This window comes from Mustela erminea, chromosome 16 (genome assembly GCF_009829155.1).
Source record: "Mustela erminea isolate mMusErm1 chromosome 16, mMusErm1.Pri, whole genome shotgun sequence".
NCBI classification, from domain to species: domain Eukaryota; kingdom Metazoa; phylum Chordata; class Mammalia; order Carnivora; family Mustelidae; genus Mustela; species Mustela erminea.
Genome location: NC_045629.1, coordinates 11,852,334 through 11,871,592, shown reverse-complemented (window position 1 = coordinate 11,871,592; position 19,259 = coordinate 11,852,334). Strand labels below are relative to the sequence as shown.

General features: G+C 39.4%; 1 protein-coding gene across 3 annotated transcripts in view; it reads left to right on the top strand.

The window, feature by feature from the left end:
• TOX (thymocyte selection associated high mobility group box) overlaps window positions 1-19,259 on the top strand; it is a 297,971-nt gene that overhangs the window by 156,899 nt on the left and 121,813 nt on the right. For all 3 annotated transcript variants that reach the window (XM_032316919.1, XM_032316918.1, XM_032316920.1), the window contains one exon: window positions 11,476-11,718. In XM_032316919.1, the coding sequence (XP_032172810.1) occupies window positions 11,476-11,718 (243 nt within the window). The remainder of the gene's footprint in view (window positions 1-11,475; window positions 11,719-19,259) is intronic.

Genomic DNA, 19,259 nt, shown 5'->3' with positions numbered 1-19,259 from the left:
CCTTTAAACAAGTGTCAAGTTTCCCTTTGCAGTTTCAGTTCCTCGGTTGTGGAGAGACTTCGCTAGACTTCACAGAAACACAAGGTTTCAGTTTAATCTTTATGTCCATCCATATTTTTTTCTTCCTCCTGTTTTTTTTTTTTCTCTGCTCTGTGTTATTTCACAGGTTATATATAAAAATGAATGAGTCTAACCCTGATGGTTTGAAATTAGTGGATGACTGTCTTGCAAAATATCCTTCATGCATTCCTTGCTGCATATTGATACATTGGTATCAATGTTCCCTGTTGCAAGCGAAGTCAAACAAATGACTTCTTAGTCCTACCATCAAATCATTCCAATGGAATAGACTGGTCTGAAACTCACAAGGGCTGCCAGGGTCACGATTGGAGACCAATCATGAAGGCTTCCCTGTCTAAAACTGTGTCTCTTTGCCTTTCAGAAGGCTTTCCTTCAGGAAGAGCTAAACCTACCCAGAGTTGCTATTCTCTGAAGGCAAAAAGAAGAATGGTCTTGGAGGAATGGGGTCGGGGGCAGGTAATAGGACTGCAGGGCTGGGGCAGGGCTGGCAGCCCCAGACAGAAGTTGCCTTCAGGGAAACCTGGTCTGCAATGAAACTCCTGAGCTATTATTTTCTTATACTGACTTCCTAGAACTTCTTGTTTGTCCAGACGACGATAAGTGTCAGTAGGAAGCTTCTGCTTTGCTAGAAGTTTATGCTAGTCCTCCCCTCTCCCCAAGATAATGAATGAATTAGATTCACAACAGTAATTAAAAACTGTTTGTTGGCAGCTCCCTGTGTCCTGGCAAGGGACTAAGCAAAAGCTTTGCATATATTATCTCATTTAATCCTTAACAACAGTTCTGTGAGGATGACAGAGGTAAAGTGATTGGCCAAATGGCAAAAAACTAGTAAATATCAGAGCCCGGGTACTGCCCAAGTCAAATTCCATCCTTGCCCAGCTAGGCTTCATTTGATTTTAGCACTTTAAGTTCAAGACATTGACGGACTAACCTCAATCACTTTGGTAGGACTGAGAGAAATGCTCAGTACTGTGACGTGTGTGGGAATATTCTAAAAAATGTTAGGTTGACCCAAATGAAATTGCAAATATTTGACCACTGTTGACCAACAAAAGCAGCCATTTCATATTCCAATTTTGGTTTCATATTTCATACTTGTTCCAGCACACACACAAGCTGTACAAAGGTTAGGTGTTCAATGCGCTTCCTGCTTCCTTAATTTACCCAGTGATGATTCCTTCCTCCTGGACTTTTCTAGCTCTTTCTGACTACTTGCCGTTACTGCTGTCATCTTTCCTCTGAATTCTCACTACTTTTCTTGTCCAGGTCTAGTACACTTTTCTCCCACCCTTCATACTTATCCTTCTAGATAAGGTAGATATCCTTCTAGATACTTCTCGTCTAGAAGGTAGACAAAGTACAAGAGGTCTTCCCATAAGACATCCCTCCCTCGACTTTTCCCCAGGATCCAGCTGCTGCATAACTGAAGGACAGGGGTTTACCCTTCATCAAACTGAGGGAATGGCCTCCAAGTGTTCAACTTTTTTTTTTTCTTCTTCTTCCATGACCCTGTCTTCAGCTCCCCATCAGTGTAAGCTTTCTTCCTAGCAGAGACCTTAGGAAGCGAGATGCTCCTCAAATATTCAAGTATCCATTTATAATTGTTTCCCGGTTAAAGATCAAAAAAGTAGGAATTGCCTATAAGAATATGGTGAGTAGAAACAGGAGTCCCGCTTTCCTTTTCCTGGCCTCCTTGATTGAGGGGGGACCAAACCAAGAGCATAGCCCATCTGTTTAGTTCTCCTCCTCTGCTGATCTGGTTTCTTTATGAAGAATGTGAGTCTACATTCCCAACATTTACTGATTTCTTTGCAATGGGCAAAAATGATAAGAATGGTCATAAACACTTACAATATGTATTTTTAAGTGTACATATAAAATATGTACATATAAAACTAGCCAGTGCTGAATGATCGAGTCCATACTGCCTGCCTGAATATGATTTAGCAAAGAGAAGTTGACCATAAGCAACAATCAATTCAACACAGGTTTTGGTTTTTTTTCCTAAAAAAAAATATATTGAAGCTTAAAGACCATAAATGTTTTAAGATGTTATATTAAAACCCAATGCATTTTATTTAGTTATTATATCTACAAAAAATAAATCTGTAATTCTATGCTGTGGGTGTCCTCTCTGCCCAACGAGTTCTCGAAATACAAGCAAATCATTGAACCTCTTTGGACCTCATTTTCCTTATCTGTAGAGTGGAGGCGTAGTCTTCAAGGTCTTCCCTTGAGTGAGCATTCTGTGATTCCATTTGAGCATAAATATAGAACTCTAGAACATTACCCCAAGAAAAAAAAATACATAAGATTATTCATCACGATGAGGTTCATAACAGAAAAATCAGAAACACCCTACATGTTTAGGAATAGGGCACCAAGAGTTATAAATTATAGAACATGCACAGCAGGATATAATGCACAGTCATTTGAACAATAATGTAAATGATATTTATGGGCATGGAAAATTAATCATGATTCATTTTCAATGATCAGATTAAATTACATGATGAAATAATGACAATAGTAAAAAATGATAATGTCACTTACATTCATGGAGTGCTTGTATGAGCCAGTATTTATTCAAATTATTTATATTACCTCATTTATCTCATCTAATCCTGATTACCTTAAATGAATTGAATACAATTGTATCCCTATTTTACAGATTTGGAAACTGAGGCTTAGAGGGAGTAGGTACTCATACCTGCTTAGTGATCTGCTGAAATCGGCATATAGCGTTTCTATCTTCAAAATCAGAGCTCCATCATCTGACTTAAAACAAAACCCTGAAACAGAATAGCAACTATGAACTATAAGAATCTTGAAGGATTCACATGTTTTAATAGTGGGTTTTTTTTTTTTTCCTGAGTGGATGGACTAAGAGTGATTTCTTTTCGTATACATTTTTTGGATTCTTTATAAAATAAAGCAAAAACATGTAGAACTGAATCTCAGTGTGAGAATTGAAAACCTCTGAAAAACTACAAAAATCTAGCTGCATTTGTACATAAAATTGTATGCTAAATAGTGAAATTTAAATGTTTTAATCACCCCTTTTAACACTCATCTTTGGGACCCCACTAGGGTTTCAGAAGTAGCTCTTGCCCCTCAATCTGCTTTTCCTAATCATTCGTGTGTGGGTTGTGGCTTGTGGGGGAAGTACGTTATCTATTTCCCAGAAGTTTGTTTTTTGTGTTTTGGGGGTTTTTGTTTGCATTTGTTTTTTTGTTTAGCCAAAGGGAAGGCCCATATGTCAACAGCACACAGGGCCTGGTTTTAAACTGTTCCCTAAAAATACAGCTGGGAGGGATGCCTGGGTGACTCCGACTCTTGATTTCAGCCAAGGTCATTATCTCAAGGTTGAGGGATGAAGCCTCATCTTGAGCTGCTTAAGATTTTCTCTCTCCCTCTCCTGCTCTCCTCTAATGCCTGCGCATGTGCATGTGCACGCTCTCTCTCTCCTTATCTTTCAAATAAATAAATAAACCAATCCTGGCCTTAAGAAGAGTCAATGTTAGACATTCACCAGGGTGGCCTCAAGTCAACCCTGTTTTCTGGTCTCATTCAGGCTTTACACACTGGGTTTTCAATTATGAAATAAACACAGTCCAGTAAAAACCAGCCTCATAGGGAATTGAGTTGGGTTCAATACTCCAACATTTGTTTTGGTCAGTGGGACCACTCTTGCCCTTGACGTTCTCTTAGAAGACCTGACCTTGCTGTTGAACCTCGTTGGTACATTGTCTAGGCTTGCTCATTTGCTGGTTTTGTGATCCTCCTCCCTCGATCACATATTGCATTTCAGCAGAAGGGTCTAATATTCAGGCCCTGTTATCGGGGTAAATCTGCCTGTAACAGTCCCTTCATCATCCCAGCTTCAAGTAATTCCACTTCCATTTACACTGGACACCTCAAACATGCACTTTATTGGGAGCCCAAGTTTTTATATATCCTCTAACTCACTTCCTTTATAACAAGCTACATCTTACAGTTCTTTGCATCTCAAATCATACTTTGCAGGATGGCTTACACATAGTAGGTGCATAACAAATGCTTCTATGGTAGGTGAGGTATTCATTGCCTTTTACTTAACCCAGGGTACAAAAATTAATGAACACAAATAAAATAAATGTTGTACATGCTACCAAAAAAATTGCATTTTGATAACTGTTGCTTGAAAAATTAGTACATTGTGTGTTTTTAAATGAAGATGATTTATTGCTATTGTCTAACATGTGAAGAAAGACAAAAAAATTGTTTGCAGGATCATTGGCTTGAGCACATCAATGGCACTGTTGGACGATTCTTGCTGAGTGTTAAGATGATTTATGTAACAGACCGAAGCTTTGCACAGTAATACATTATAGTCTCAAGCTATCAACCCTTGTTCATGCAGAGACAAAAGAATCTGAAAAATATCTACTTCTGAAGGTCTTCTCAAAAGAAATTGGAGATAATGTTGATGCTGTTTAAACTCTTTTGAGAGAAATCACCATTACATGCCATGTCTTAACTTCTGAAAACAGAGGAAGTTTATCATTTCTCTCTTTTTTTTTAAATCATTTTTTTTCTAATGAACTCTGTAGTTGGCTTTGCTTTCCATTTAGTTATTTAAATCAGGCAACATGAATTTTCAATAGAAGATGAAACACATTTAAGCATTGGTATTTTTCTACCCTGAAATTTCAGGAATTGTGTTACAGATTATCCGTGTACATGGGATCACAATGTTATTTATTTATCTTTCAAATAAAGAACTATATGAGAAACATATTTTACAATGTTATAACTATAGCCATATTTTCAGTGTATGCGTGATTGCATGAAGCCATCACATAATTTAAAGATATGTACAAGATGATATCTTTTGAATTCTTCTGAGTTATGGGACTTCTTGTCACCAAAGATTGAGTGCCTTATATAATGACTGCAATATGTGGACAGAAACCCACAAAAACAGGCCCCTCTGATGGAAAAACTAGACTTAAAAAAGAGAAGAATAGGCAAAGTTCAGAAGAGAGTTCCCATTACTTGTTCCTGGTCAGCATATTAACACTCTATCTAGACAGTATGAAAACATGAATTCTCTATAGTCAAGAGAAAACTCATTCTAATTAACATCCCAATTCCAGATGCAATAAAGTTGAATAAGAACAAAAAATAAGAACAGGCTGTAGCAAAAGGAAATATGGATTGCAGAAAGAGAAAATAATATAAACAGGATACCCAGGTCATGGATTATGGTAAGCAATATGATTAAAAAGGAATGTGAGTATATAATTAAACAGACAGAGGCATTGAGATCTTCCAGAAACCAGGTGAGAAGTATCCTTTCCTTTGTCACTCAAGTGGGGGTACTGAGGGGGTTCAGTGGGAAAAGGACAATGGCCTTAGTCAAATGGCTGGAAAAGCTTCCAAAGAGATCAAATCAAAGGAGATTTAAAGGATCCTCTTTAACTTTCTTAAAACCCAGTCTCTTGGTTCAAGTCTCAAATACAGTCCACCAGATGGGCAATTTCACCTCCTTGCCAAGAGTCTCCCAGGGAAGAAGACCTTTCTACAACACACTGCGATGTGTTAGAAAGTGTAGCTTTTGTGGTGAATTTAGACACAAGTTCATTGATAATTTCTCTAGGTCAGTAGGAACTGAACTGTCAGGAGCCCATCACCCAGGGCTGCTGGTCTACCTGTGTGGTTCCCTGCCGGCAAGAGTTGTGGCCCTCTGCACATTCCTGTCATTATCCTCTGAGCTCTTCAGCCGCCTTTGCCTATTCACTGTTGCCTGTTATCATTTTATTCTTTCATTTCAAAAATGCAATTTAATTCCATTAAAATAAAGGCAAAACTTGATCTTAGCTATTTTGGGGGGGCAATTAAATGAACGCATTATGTATGAATGGGGCTGCACTCTGTTTCAGTATGAGTTTGGATCAATGGCAAATATACTGAAATTCCTTTATAATGGTGTCTAAATCCCCTCCATCACTGTCTGTAGTTGTTTGTTTTCTTGGCCATGACCCAATCCATGGCATGTATAAACCTATTTAATAATAACCAGAGCTATGCTAGAGCTGTCATTTATCAAGAACTTTCTATCTGATTTTTTTTTTTTTTTTTTTGCTTTCAATGCGCAAAAGAACCCCATGAAGCAGATTCTGAAACTGAGGCTCAAGGAATCAGAAACTTGCCCCAGAACCTGTACTATTAAATGTTTCAGCACACTTAGATTTAGTTCCTCTCTACTGGACTCCAGAGTCTCCATTCCTTCCAACACACTCTTGGCCATTCTTATCAGTCACTGGAGGAATCATTATGAGTACTCTCAACCCATCTAAAAATCCATCCCCTTCTCATTACAGAAAGACATAGCATTTTATAAGTAAATGTGCAAATACCAATGGTGAGATTTTAAGAAAATGACTTGAAACAGTCACTGGCTTTACTATGTAGAACCATGAAAATACTCTCTTGAGGATGATAATATTTTGAAATTACTACTTTAATTCTTCCAATGGTCCCCAGGTGGCCTTGAAAAGTTCACATGTATTGCAGAATTAGCCAAGCCTTGTGACAGGACAGCCCACTCCAGTCCACATCCCATGACTCTTGGCTTCTGTTCCCTGGTCACAGTGGGACGTACAGAGCCTCCCGCCCTAGAGTAGAGCTGTCCTATCCCAGTACCAGCAACGTGATGAGACTCTCCTGCATCTAGGACGAGGGAGTACCTGAAGATCAGGGAGAGTCTGCTTACGTAGCAATGATAAAACTTCGAGTTCTTTAAATCATTTAGATCACGCAGACTGGCTACTGGATAGAGCAAATAACTTTGCATGCTTCTTTCTGTCCAATGTGCCTTTCATTAACACGATGAAGATCCAAGATAAAATTTAAAGTATTGGCTTGAATTTCATACCGCTATTCCTAAACATGTTTTTCTCTGTGTAGATGGTCACCATTGACTTTTATCGTTCCCTGAGGAAGAGGCAAGCTGTAGGGCTCAGACTGCTGATAAGGTTCTTATCTCTAGACTGGAAGGGGTAAAAGGCACTATAAAGTGGGATAAGGAATAAGAGACCACCTTGCAAGTCTACAACCATTCTTCTCCAGAATTCTACTCGGCAACCCAGCCCTATAGATTTATTTATTTATTTATTTATTTATTTGACAGAGAGATCACAAGCAGGCAGAGAGGCAGGTAGAGAGAGGGGAAGCAGGCTCCCTGCTGAGCAGAGAGCCTGATGCGGGGCTCAATCCCAGAACCTTGAGATCATAACCTGAGCCGAAGGCAGAGGCCCAACCCACTGGGCCACCCAGGCACTGCAGCCCTATAGATTCTTAGAGGACCTGGGACATCGGTGGTCTCTAATTCAGGCTGGGGGTGGGGGTAGGGGAAGCTTAATCATCTATCTCAGGGGATATGCAAAGGTCTTAGAAAGGACATTGGTCCCAAGACAGCTGGAGAATGAAAAATACTTGAAATTCATGGCCTTCCTGAGACTCAAGGGAAGAAAATAAGCCCAAGTCAGAAAAGGACCCTAAGTCAGTAGACAAGTATATTAGGCCCACCTTGTCACCCAGGGATGGCCTTAACAGAAGCCTTCTTTGACTGTCCATATCCTGATCTCATCACCAAGGTCCCTATTCCTATGCTCAGCGTACTTTCTCATCCCCTCCATGCTCCCTGCTGCCAACCAGGCACGGGACATTACACCTGCCATTGTCAAGGGATCCCGATGTGGAGCTGAGGCTTCCTTGGGGTCCTTAGCTGATGCTCAACCTGCAGAGGGGCTAGGTTCCAACAACTTCTGAGAACCCAGGGGCCCCAAACTCACCATTACAAATCCTCTGGGACCTCTGTGTCTCTATAAAATGGTAAGTGCAAGCCATTTCAGAGGGACAGATCAGCAGCCAGAGAGGGACACGAAATTACACTGCCCCAGACTTTCTCAGGCAGCTGAAGCCTTTGTATCTCTAACAGGATGTGTCTGGCTTCCTGACATGCAGAGAGATTAATGTTATATACTGTGTTGTCAGCTGACCAGTGAGAAGTCTTGGGAATACAGGGTGTATATTCAAGCCCTTGGAATAACAATGCCATCTTCACAGATTTCATGGCTTTAAAAAGTCATTTTAGCATTCATTCATTCATTCCTTTATGCCTTCATTCAGTGATTCATTTGTTAATCCATTCAACAAATATCAAATACAGATTGTAACCGGGAAGTCTCCTGGAGAATAAGGAAAACACTCGACCATATCCTATTGTAATGCTTTCCTCCCCAAACTGCGGTTTTCTCTAATAATATATATCTTACTATTGTTAAGTCAAATTTATTCTTACTAAGTTTTTCAAAATTAAAATAGAGATGTCAAATCACAGAAATCAACATTGAGGAATTAGCTTATTCACTTCCACATTAAAAAATAATTAGTAATTAGTCTGGCATTGGAGTTTTTGTGAGTTTTGTGACATTTTGACATTCATACAATAATCATGATACTATTATATGGCACCCATTACACTGTAAAGGGTTCATGGCAAATAATCATATCATGACTTCTAACATAAAGAACAGAAACTGCTAAGTAACCTTATGTTGTTAAAATTCCTGATCCTCGTAACTACCCATTACCAGTTAAGTTGTGGAATCTATGGTTTAGGTATATAAGTGCATGGATTAAATAACATTAATGTGCAATAACATGAAAATAAACCATGTAGCTTTATTAAATCGCAGTGCAATTGTTATCACTCCGTGTAAAGTGATAGCAATTAAACCCTCCTTTAAAACATCACAAATTAAGATTTAACTACAAAGAAATGCTAGCATGTAAAGTTTATGGTAAACCATGGATAGAATATCCCTGAGTATTTCCAGAGGCTTAATAGCATTTATAAAATTAAAAACATCTTTCTCCTTTATCCCTGGCATTAGCTGTACCTAATTTAGGGAAGTTTCAAACAGACACCATTAACTTCTTAAAAGAGATGTATGAATAACTTCACTTCTGAAATGTCAACACAAAGACAAATTATGCATTCTTGTGTTCATACTGAGTAAATATTTTAGTGGGATAGGCATTGGGATGGAACTTGGGATAAGGAAAGACTTGAGACCAAAGCTAATGTTAGTTCTTAAGTTTTGCTGGTCCAAGACCATTGGATATTGACAACTTTGTATCATTTTTCCTAATAAAATAGTAGCAATTAAACTGCTTCTGTATCACAGCATGTGTCTATCCCTCAATATATTCTGAGCTGGTTATTTACCAGCTGAGTCAAAGTGACTTAAATTCCGAGTCTGGATTTTCCCTTCAGGAAAACGGGATAATGGTAGCCACACACGGGATTATTGTTAAGGATTAAATGATTCAAAGGACTTTGAATCAGCACTTTTTACAAAACCAGCATGAATACACGTGCTTCCTCTCTCTCCCACCTCCCACTTCAAATCTTTCATACTTCTTCTTAGGTCAATACTTGTACCAGGAACTGATGGTTTACCTCTATAGACTCAAGGTCTGAAATATACCAAACAAACGAGAATTTCATCAAACTTAGGATTTTGACACCGACCACGACTGTATTTTTCAGACAAGAGATCTAAACTATAAACAGGAAAATTTGGTACCTGATGATTAAACTTTAGAGCTGGTGATTTTGTTAACAGAACTCTAGATATTCAAGGACAGTGATCCGCAGAGATGAATCAAATCTTTCCCTTCACCTACACTCCACCCCCACTCCGCCCAGTTGCTAACCCGCAGGAGCCTCTACGTGATCAGGTCTGAATTCCAGATGTTCCCAGGAGCGCTTCATTTCATCATGTCTTCTGACAGCACCTAAACAAATAGATCAAAACTTGTACAACATTTAGCAAGTGCAACTTGAAGATTTTCTTTCTGTTAGACAAATAGACGCCATCTGGAAAAAATAACCCGAGGCGCTTGGATGCAGGAACATGAAGCTTATTGGCTGAACACCCAATGAATACCTTACACTACTTTCTTTGGCTCCTACCCTCTGCCTGCTCATTTCAAATCTTGCCCATTTCAGCCGGCTCTGTGCTGTTAGACAAGTTCTGTTACTTGGGCACTCAAATACTAGGAAGACATGCTTAATTTGGAAGATAGGCTTGCGAGAGGGATCAGGACCCAAATTTTTTCCTTTTTATTATAACACCTGCTCTATAAAGGACTGCTAAGTATCGCTATGCCTTGATCTTAATTGGGAACAGTATTTTATTATCCAGTCCCTCCTCAAATGTTCAATGTTTACCACTTTCCGTTTTAAACAGGAGTGTCCTCATATAATCTTTCCTTCCTTTTTTTCTCCCTCCCTTCCTCTTTTCTCTAAAGCTACTTTCCAAAAGGAAAAGCCCCACATATGTTGTTATTTATTTTAATGATGGTCTTTTATTCCTCAATTAGTATTACAACAATGTCAGTGTGATATTGCCTTTCAAATTAGCTGAACAAAATCTAAATGACAGCAATATTATTTAGCAGCTTTTTAGAGGAACGTCAAATAAATGTGAATAGCCAGAAATCAAGAAAACAATCTTCATTTTATTTTAATGGTATACTCTTTGAAATAAAAATAGTTTTTAATGTTTTTTTATAGGCCAAATTTTCTATGCAAACACACTTATATAAAATGCCCAAGTTACGTCTTTACTAAATTATTTTTCTTTTGTCAGTTGTGAGCACGCAGTTTTTCCAAAACTCAAAAACAATTGTCCCCAGAACTTCTGGAATTCATTTGATTATGTCTCATGATCTGAGCAGTAGGAAGTCCTATGAAACATGCTTAATTAAACATGAATTTTATGGGGCACCTGGGTGTCTCAGTGGGTTAAAGCCTCTGCCTTCGGCTCAGGTCATGATCCTGGGGTCCTGGGATCGAGTCCCAAATCGGGCTTGGGCTCTTTGCTCAGCAGGGAGCCTGCTTCCCGCCCCCCTCCCCCCCGCTTGCCTCTCTGTCTACTTGTGATCTCTATCTGTCAAATAAATAAATAAAATCTCTTAAAAAATGAATTTTATAAATTGCCTCCTTCCCCACAATTCCCATGAAAAAGGTATTCAGCTAGATTAAAACTCCGGAAAATTTTAATGGGACCTTTGATATCTGTTTGAGTTCAGTTTCTTGGAAAAACAAAACTGCCTAATGGAAGTACTCTTTATACAAGGAGTGGATATACCTTTGAGGCAGCTTTCTTCTATACATCATCGTGAAATGAGAGCAGAGTAATCTGCGTGTTTGAAATGTCTTTGCCAAATCCATAAGGCTGCTTGTAATAATATCTGAACGGTCGTGTGTGTTTGTTCATGGTGACAAAGAAGAAGGGGGATGATAATTTGCAACAATATCCCTTGTCTTTTCAGTCTTACCCTGGCCCGAGCCTGGAAAGTGAAGACTTCAACATTCCACCAATCACCCCCCCTTCCCTTCCCGACCACTCTCTGGTACACGTGAATGAAGTCGAACCTGGTTACCACTCTCTGTGTCACCCCATGAACCATAATGGCCTGCTCCCGTTTCATCCACAAAACATGGACCTACCTGAAATCACCGTCTCCAATTTGCTGGGACAGGACGGAGCCCTGCTTACTAACTCCATTTCTGTGGTAAGAATGCTTGCCGATTGGTGGTGGGGAGCGAGGAACATAGGAGGGTAAGGTTGACTTTCATGGGAGAAGTTTTGCATTGTAGTAACACAGGATTCTGAAACGAGGCATATGTTTTTAACTAAGGAAAATGTTCTCCGTAAGTTCCTGAAGTAATTTTCTGTCTTCTGTTGAATTCAGGGCAAAAATCAATTAATTACCTGTTTGATCACTCTTACGTCGTACTCAAAGTTCTAAGCACTATTAGACACTGAAGGCCTTACCGTAAAGTTGAAATGTCTAACTAGATTTCAGATAAAAGGTTATCTTAAAAGGGCCACCTCTCACTTGCTGCCAGATTTCTCACTACAAGAAAGACCCTCACATCTTCTGAACAGGAACTGCTGTTCAACTAGATTTCTCCCCCATTTCCCACAGATTTATAGGATAGGAAAGCAAGAAAACCATCTTCATTTTTATTTTGGCAGTACAATTTTAGTGATCAAAATTTATCTCCATTAAAGTGTTTCGGTCTATTGGATCCATTGTCCCCCTGAATCTTTGAGTGTTCTGTACTTCTTAAAGTTAGTGGGAATGTGTATTGTCCAGGAAAACCAGCAAAAATTAAATTTCCAGCCTCTACCCCAAAGTCCAAGGATCTGAATTTTTAACAAGCATCCCATGTTTGAGAAACACTGACTTGTAATGAAATCTTTCCTTTTGGTTTGTGTGTCATCTAAAACCTTAGTAATTTCTCTGTCTGTATCGCAAGTAGTGAAAAATACTTTCCGCAGTATATGGCCAAGGACAGAACATTTACCTTATCATAAAACTCTCCCTGAGGTTAACAGTGACTTTTAAAGATTTTTTTTTTTTTTTTTTTTTGTTATAGAGAGAGAGAGATACAGAGCGCAAGCACAGGCAGACAGAGTGGCAGGCTAGAGGCAGAGGGAGAAGCAGGCTCCCTGCCGAGCAAGGAGCCCGATGTGGGACTCGATCCCAGGACGCTGGGATCATGACCCGAGCCGAAGGCAGCCGCTTAACCAACTGAGCCACCCAGGCGTCCCTTAACAGTGACTTTTAATTAGCACTCTTTTGTTTCCGTTTTTCAATAACTTAACAGTACGTGTAACTCGATTGTCATTTTGGTAAGTCACTCAACAGAGCTGTCGGGCTCACAATGAACAAATTGATTAACTGCTCATCTTATATGGTTTCTGATAGGCAGCATTTACATTATCACTAATCAAAAACATTTGGTGATGTATCTCTAACTTGCATGAATTCACAGAAAGGTTTTCCTGTTAATCACGAATATAAAGGGTTGGGGATGGAGTGTCAAAAGAAACCCTGAAGTCGTTTTTCAAGAATGAAGCCCAGAGCTTCATGCTATGATAGTATCCAGATTCTCTTAAGAATTGGCAGCTAGATCAGTGGTCAAGAGAGAACTCATTCGTATCACTCGTGGTGGCAGAAAATTATTGCCTCGACTTTTTATTCTACCTGTATAGATTGGTCCTAAGAGTATTAACTATGGCTTCCTTAAATAGAACATGGATTTTTAAATGAAAATGCTAAATTCGTAAATCTGAATCATGCTGTACTTCAAAGTAGTCACCTTGAGAAGTCACATGTCCATTCCTCTTTGGGGCTTGGCCTTCAGACCCAGTTCTCGTGTCAATGAAGCATCCAAATGATGGCTTCATAGGCACCACCTGTGTGCTAAGAAGGTGAAGAAGAACGCATACGGTGTACACACTATCAAGTCGGTCCTCTAAGCTTTCTCACAATGTGAATGGAGCAGGGCTGTAGAAGGGATAATGAGATATTCCGTTCCGTAATTTAAGTCTCCAAACCCTTTTTTTCTTTATATAATTTGCCTTCTTAGCATTCTGAGGACCGTCTTGATATACCACTTGCTTGTTAACTGAGGCTTCTTCAGTGTATATGTGCATACATGCATTGTGTACAACTTCGACCTACATGTATCAAGGATTTCCCCAGAGCTGTCAAAATGGCAGTCACTCCATCCTTAAATGGCGTGCTCAGAACTCGATCTAGTCACAGTGAAATGCACCATTTTCTAGGTCCTTCTGCCACTGTGTTTTCCTCTTGCCCTATCCGGACCTTCTCCTCATCCAAATCTCTTTATGCTTTCCCCACCCAACCCAATGTCAAAAATTGAACTTTAGGTATTTTCCCTTCACATGATATTTCCTTTGAAACTTTTAACACTGTGCAAGGCAGAGGGGCCCCATCTGACCCACGTTAAGGGGATGAAGCTCTAATTTGCTGTTCTGGTTCTTTTCTTTTCTTTTTTTTTCTTTTAAGATTTTATTTATTTATTTGACAGAGAGAGAGAGAAAGATTACAAGTAGGCAGACAGGCAGGCAGAGAGAGGGAGAAGCAGGCTCCCTGCTAGGCAGAGAGCCCGAAGCAGGGCTCAATCCCAGGACCCTGAGATCATGACGTGAGCCAAAGGCAGAGGCTTAACACACTGAGCCACCCAGGCACCCCATGCCATTCTGGTTCTTGGCAAGTCTCATCTAGCAGGACTTTTCATAGGATGGTGAGCCTTCCCCATACCTCCCAAACTATATTCTGAGGAGGACATCCACTTTGCCTACTCCCAGTACTGGCCTTACCATTTTATACTGTCATGTAAAAAGCTACTCTGACAAATAATCCAAGTCTTGGTGAGGCTTTGATGGACTTTGGCACAGTACAATAGAACTTTCTGGGATAATGTCTTTTCTGTTAGTCATGCTGTCTCATAGCAGTATTCATTGGCTATTGAGCACTTTAAATATGGATGGATGACTGAAGAACTAATTTTTATTTTATTATATTTGAATTATTTTACATTTAAGATAGCTACGTGTTCCTAGTGGCTCCTATACTAGACAGCATAGGTCTAGGTAATGTTGATTCTAACATTAAATCTATATGAAACCCATTTTTTAAGTCAATGTGGTCTTGGCGAAAGTAGTTTTGGAGATTAAATTTATTGTAAGAATCCTCTTTCAAGGTTGGGATCTCTGGCTGGAGTCCAGGAACCAGAGTTTGATATGCTGTAAAGTGATAGAAATCTAATAGAGTTGGCAGGGCCGACTTCATAGGAGTTTACTAACTCCTTTGAGAAACAAGGAACCTCTTCGACTCTTTTGAAGTATCATATGTCTAGAATACCACTCATCAGTGTGTACATTTTTAAAAGCTTACCATGATCTAAATGTTTGAAAGTGCTCACATGATTAATAAGACATGGTCACTGTCCTTCAGAAGCTTGTAAATTATGGAGAAAACATAAATAGGTATGAAGCAATCAGAGTAAGATATGAAGCAATTAGAGGCCAGGAGAAATGTTAATTCAGTTTTACTGGCCAATGAACCCAGTAGGAATTCCTAGTTGGAAGACGTTAGAGTAATCTGGTTTAGGTAGTCTATAAAAACCTAGTGGAAAATGTAGGGCTGCAGGCAGGGTCTGAAAGGTGGTTTTGATTTGGACAAACAGAGAGGGAAAGAAAAACCGTATCTGAGAGCATTTGCAAAGCAAGGTTGGTTATTTTAAGTTGGAAGATTTGACCAAAGGCTTCAAAAACTAATGAAAGAACTATGGGCTTGATATGATGGATTCGAAGAAACCATTGGCTGTTTTCACTCGAGGCAAAAGCATTTTGAAAGCAGTCAGAGGAAATCCTTCTGGCTTCTCCCTGGGTGGATAGTGGTGGTAAGAAACTGGAGTTGTGGAAAGCCTGGGCAGCCAGTTGTCATAACTCAGGCAAGGAGTGTTGAGGAGATACACAGGGCGGTGACAGTGGGAACAGAAAGATGGGCTACTGAGCTGTTTTCACATCATTCCCAAATACAAATGGATCTGAAGACTAACAACCCTTCATACAGCCCTATATTTTACATTTCAAAAGCATTCAGGGGTTCCTTGCTTTGAAAGGAACTTTAAGACCATGGAATATGTTCTCCAGGTTTCTTTGTAAAAACAAGCTAAAACTCTTCCCTAAAAACTTTGCGAGTGCGTAATGTGATCGCAAAGTTTAACAACCAAAGTCTTGGTCAGTTTGCCAATTGTCAAAATATATTTGTGAGGAGTGCACTATTTAGGTCATCAATGCTCATACAGACAAGGAAGTCATGACTACAGAAATCCAGATGTAAGAGCTGCTCGCCTAGAAATTATGGTGCTTTTTCCAAACCCTTCTTTCAAGGTCACTTACAATAATAAGAGCTAACACTTGTAGATTCTAAATAATAAACTTGCAGCAACTTTTATGTTCCTATGAGTATAAACCAACCTAGGCAGATTCATGTATAGGATCAACCATCTCTGACTGTATTTTCTAGAAGCTTTTCAATGTTATTAAACCCGAGCCTTTGCTGTTAGTGTGGTTCTCACATCTTGGTGTTAGTATCTTCACATGACGGAATTTCAGAATTTGAATGCATCAACGGAGTGGACATATTTTAGTTTTCATTTAAGTATTATATATATTTTAGAGCTGGTTGTCATGTTTAAATGCAGATGTATTACCCTGTCACATATGTTATTTTTATATAATATAAATTATTATATATGATATAATTTTTGATATTTCATCTTAATGATAAATTTTTTTGTGTCTGCTTATTCTTATCCCTAGTGGCAACATAAGTGATACAGATTTACCGATTGTAAGCATTTCCAACAAATGTCTATTGTATTAGACATAAAAAAGTTAGTTCGTAATTAGAAATCAATGATTGAATGAGTCTTATTATCTCAGTTTCGCAATTGGAAAACGGAGCTTCAGAGGGGTTAAGTGACTTGCTCGGTGGCTCAGCTCATAAATACCTCAGCTTTCTTACCTGAAAAACAAGGATAAAAGTAGTCCTTACCTCATGGGGTTAAATGAATATTGAAGACTTGCTTAGACCAGTTGTTGGCATAGGAAACATTATGTAAGTTTGTTAAATAAATGGGAAAAGTGGGGTGCCTGCGTTGCTCAGTCAAGCACTCGGTTCTTGGTTTTGGCTCAGGTCATGATCGCATGGGTTGTGAGGTCCAGCTGAGTTGGCTCATGGCACCGCGAGGAATCTGCTCGAGATTCTCTCTCGACACTCAGGTTCCTTTTCTCTCCCGTTCTGTGTCTAAAACAAACAAACAGACAAACAAATAGGGATGCCTGTCTGGGTGGCTTAGTCAGTTAGGTGTCCAACTCTTGATTTCAGCCCAGGTCATGATCTCAGGGTCAAGGGATCAAGTCCCACATCAGGGTTTGGTTCAGCGCCAAGTCGACTTATCCCTCTCTCTCTACTTCACCCCCTGAACTCTCTAAAAGAAATAATCTCTCTCTCTAAAACAAACAAGTAAATAAATAAAACCTTTAAAAATAAATTAAAAAAAAAAATCAATCTTTTAGGAAATAGAAAAAGCAAGCTTTTTCTTGACTCTTTTGGAGGAGTTAAAAATGCATGAGAGAGATTTTTCCAAAGAGTTATTTATACTTTGATCCTTAATCTTCTTCACATCTTCAAAGGAAAAAAAAAAAAAAAGACAAGAGTAAGCCTCCTATTCACCAAAAAAGACTTTACCTTTTACTGTGTATCCTTATATACCATTATCACTTAAACTAACCTCTTGGGGCTAGACCACCTCAGTTCCCGTCCCGCCACTGACACTCACCAGCTTTGTGACAGTGAGAAACTTATATAACCTTTCTGTGCCTCTGCTTTCTTATCTATAAAATGGGTTATAATAAGATATTTAATCCTATAATGTGAACATTAAAGAAGTTAGTGTCTGTAAAGTAGTGCCAATCACACAGTAGGTACTAGGTACATTCAGTAGGATTTCTTTTCTGATTAAAATGTTGCCAGGGCAGAGTATCTAGATTGTTTTCTGAAATTTATCATAAACCTATATGGAGGGGCGCTTGGGTGGCTCAGTGGGTTAAGCCTCTGCCTTCAGCTCAGGTCATGATCTCAGGGTCCTGGGATCAAACCCCATATTGGGTTCTGTGCTCAGCAGGGAGCCTGCTTCCCCACTCTCTCTCTGCCTGCTGCTTTGCCTACTTGTGACCTCTCTCTCTCTCTGTCAAATAAATAAATAAAATCTTTAAAAAAAAGAAAAGAAAAGAAAAAAAAAAAACACCTATATGGAGAGTGAAACACGCTTAGGGTGAAATTTCTTCCTCCCCAGATTTCCAGCATTTCCTTTTTATATATTCTTGCTGGTGCCATTTTATATGTCAGTAGTCAGTTGGGACTCCCACAAGAAGTTTGATTCCTGGCACTTAAAAAAGGTTCCATTTTCTTAAATCCCTGTTTTCTAAGCTCAGTCTATAAAACAAGGTAGAATTTCTATTAGTATATACTGTCGAACAACTGCCAATTAGTTCTGATTCTCTAGGTCCAAGTTAAACAGCTACTCATGACCCAAGATTGTAAGAGTTCCATTTTTCTCCAAATTCCCTTGAGTTATTTTGATAGTGCGTAACTGGCGAGCCTGAGCTTCTCAGAGAGTAGAATCTGGTTCGAAGAGCACTGGAACAAGAGTCTGGAAGGCCAGGGCCTGCCTTGGATAAGCTTATTAAGCATGGGTAATTTATTGCACTCCATCTGTAACCAGCAGGGTTGGGCTAGATCAGAGGGGTCCAAATTAAGCTTGTTGGAGCCAGAGGAAGGCAGGAATCAGCCAGAGTGGTGGTGTTGTTATTCATCTCACTTGTTCACATTTCCTATAAAAGTTCCCCTGCACAACGGCTTCTGTCCTCTGAGAAGGTGGAAAACCACAGAACTAGTTGATCTCCGAGACCCAGGCCAGGGCTAGCATTTTCCTATGATTCATACTCTGTTGACCACGCAACTGTGATCCAGACTCACGACTCACCCAACTTTTCACTTTGGTCCCTTAGTAATTTTTCCTATGGTCACTTTGGCTTTCCTAATGTTTTACCTGTCTCCCCCACCCCCGCACCCCCGCCATAGTCCCGAGCCTCATTGGTCATTAAGATATTTGGAATCTATTGAATAGAACGGTTCCTTAAGTGGATAATGTTGTCCTGACATTAAGAAGAAAATGATGTTGCTTGGGGTTTTCATGTTGTTAAAAAGAAACTACAGAACCATTTTGGGAGAAAGGTAGAATAAGAAAATACCTGTATTAAGTATGCATGGGTTTAAGAAAAATCCTTTGGTTCCACAAAACTGAAACCAAGAGCCTCTTCTTTTTCTCTCTACTCTGGCACATTCGCTGCGAGGTTTAATCATGGATGGGTGGAAGGGAAAATGCAACCTTGTATAAAGTCATCCAAACCTCACTGCCTGGCCTATATGTGGCCATTGCTTGTTCTTTGTGCAGTCAACAGAAGCTCTTTCATACAAAGAAAAACCGTGCAAAGTTGTAGAATGGCCTCACAGAAAGGAGTCATTTAGACCTGAGCTTTTTGTGGAGTGTGGTTCCTAATGACACATTATAGAAAATTGACAAAAAAAAAAAAAAAGGCAACAAAGGAGATTTCAATTTCTTTGACTGCTTCAAATTTCCAGTTCTGGAGTTGCAAATGGAA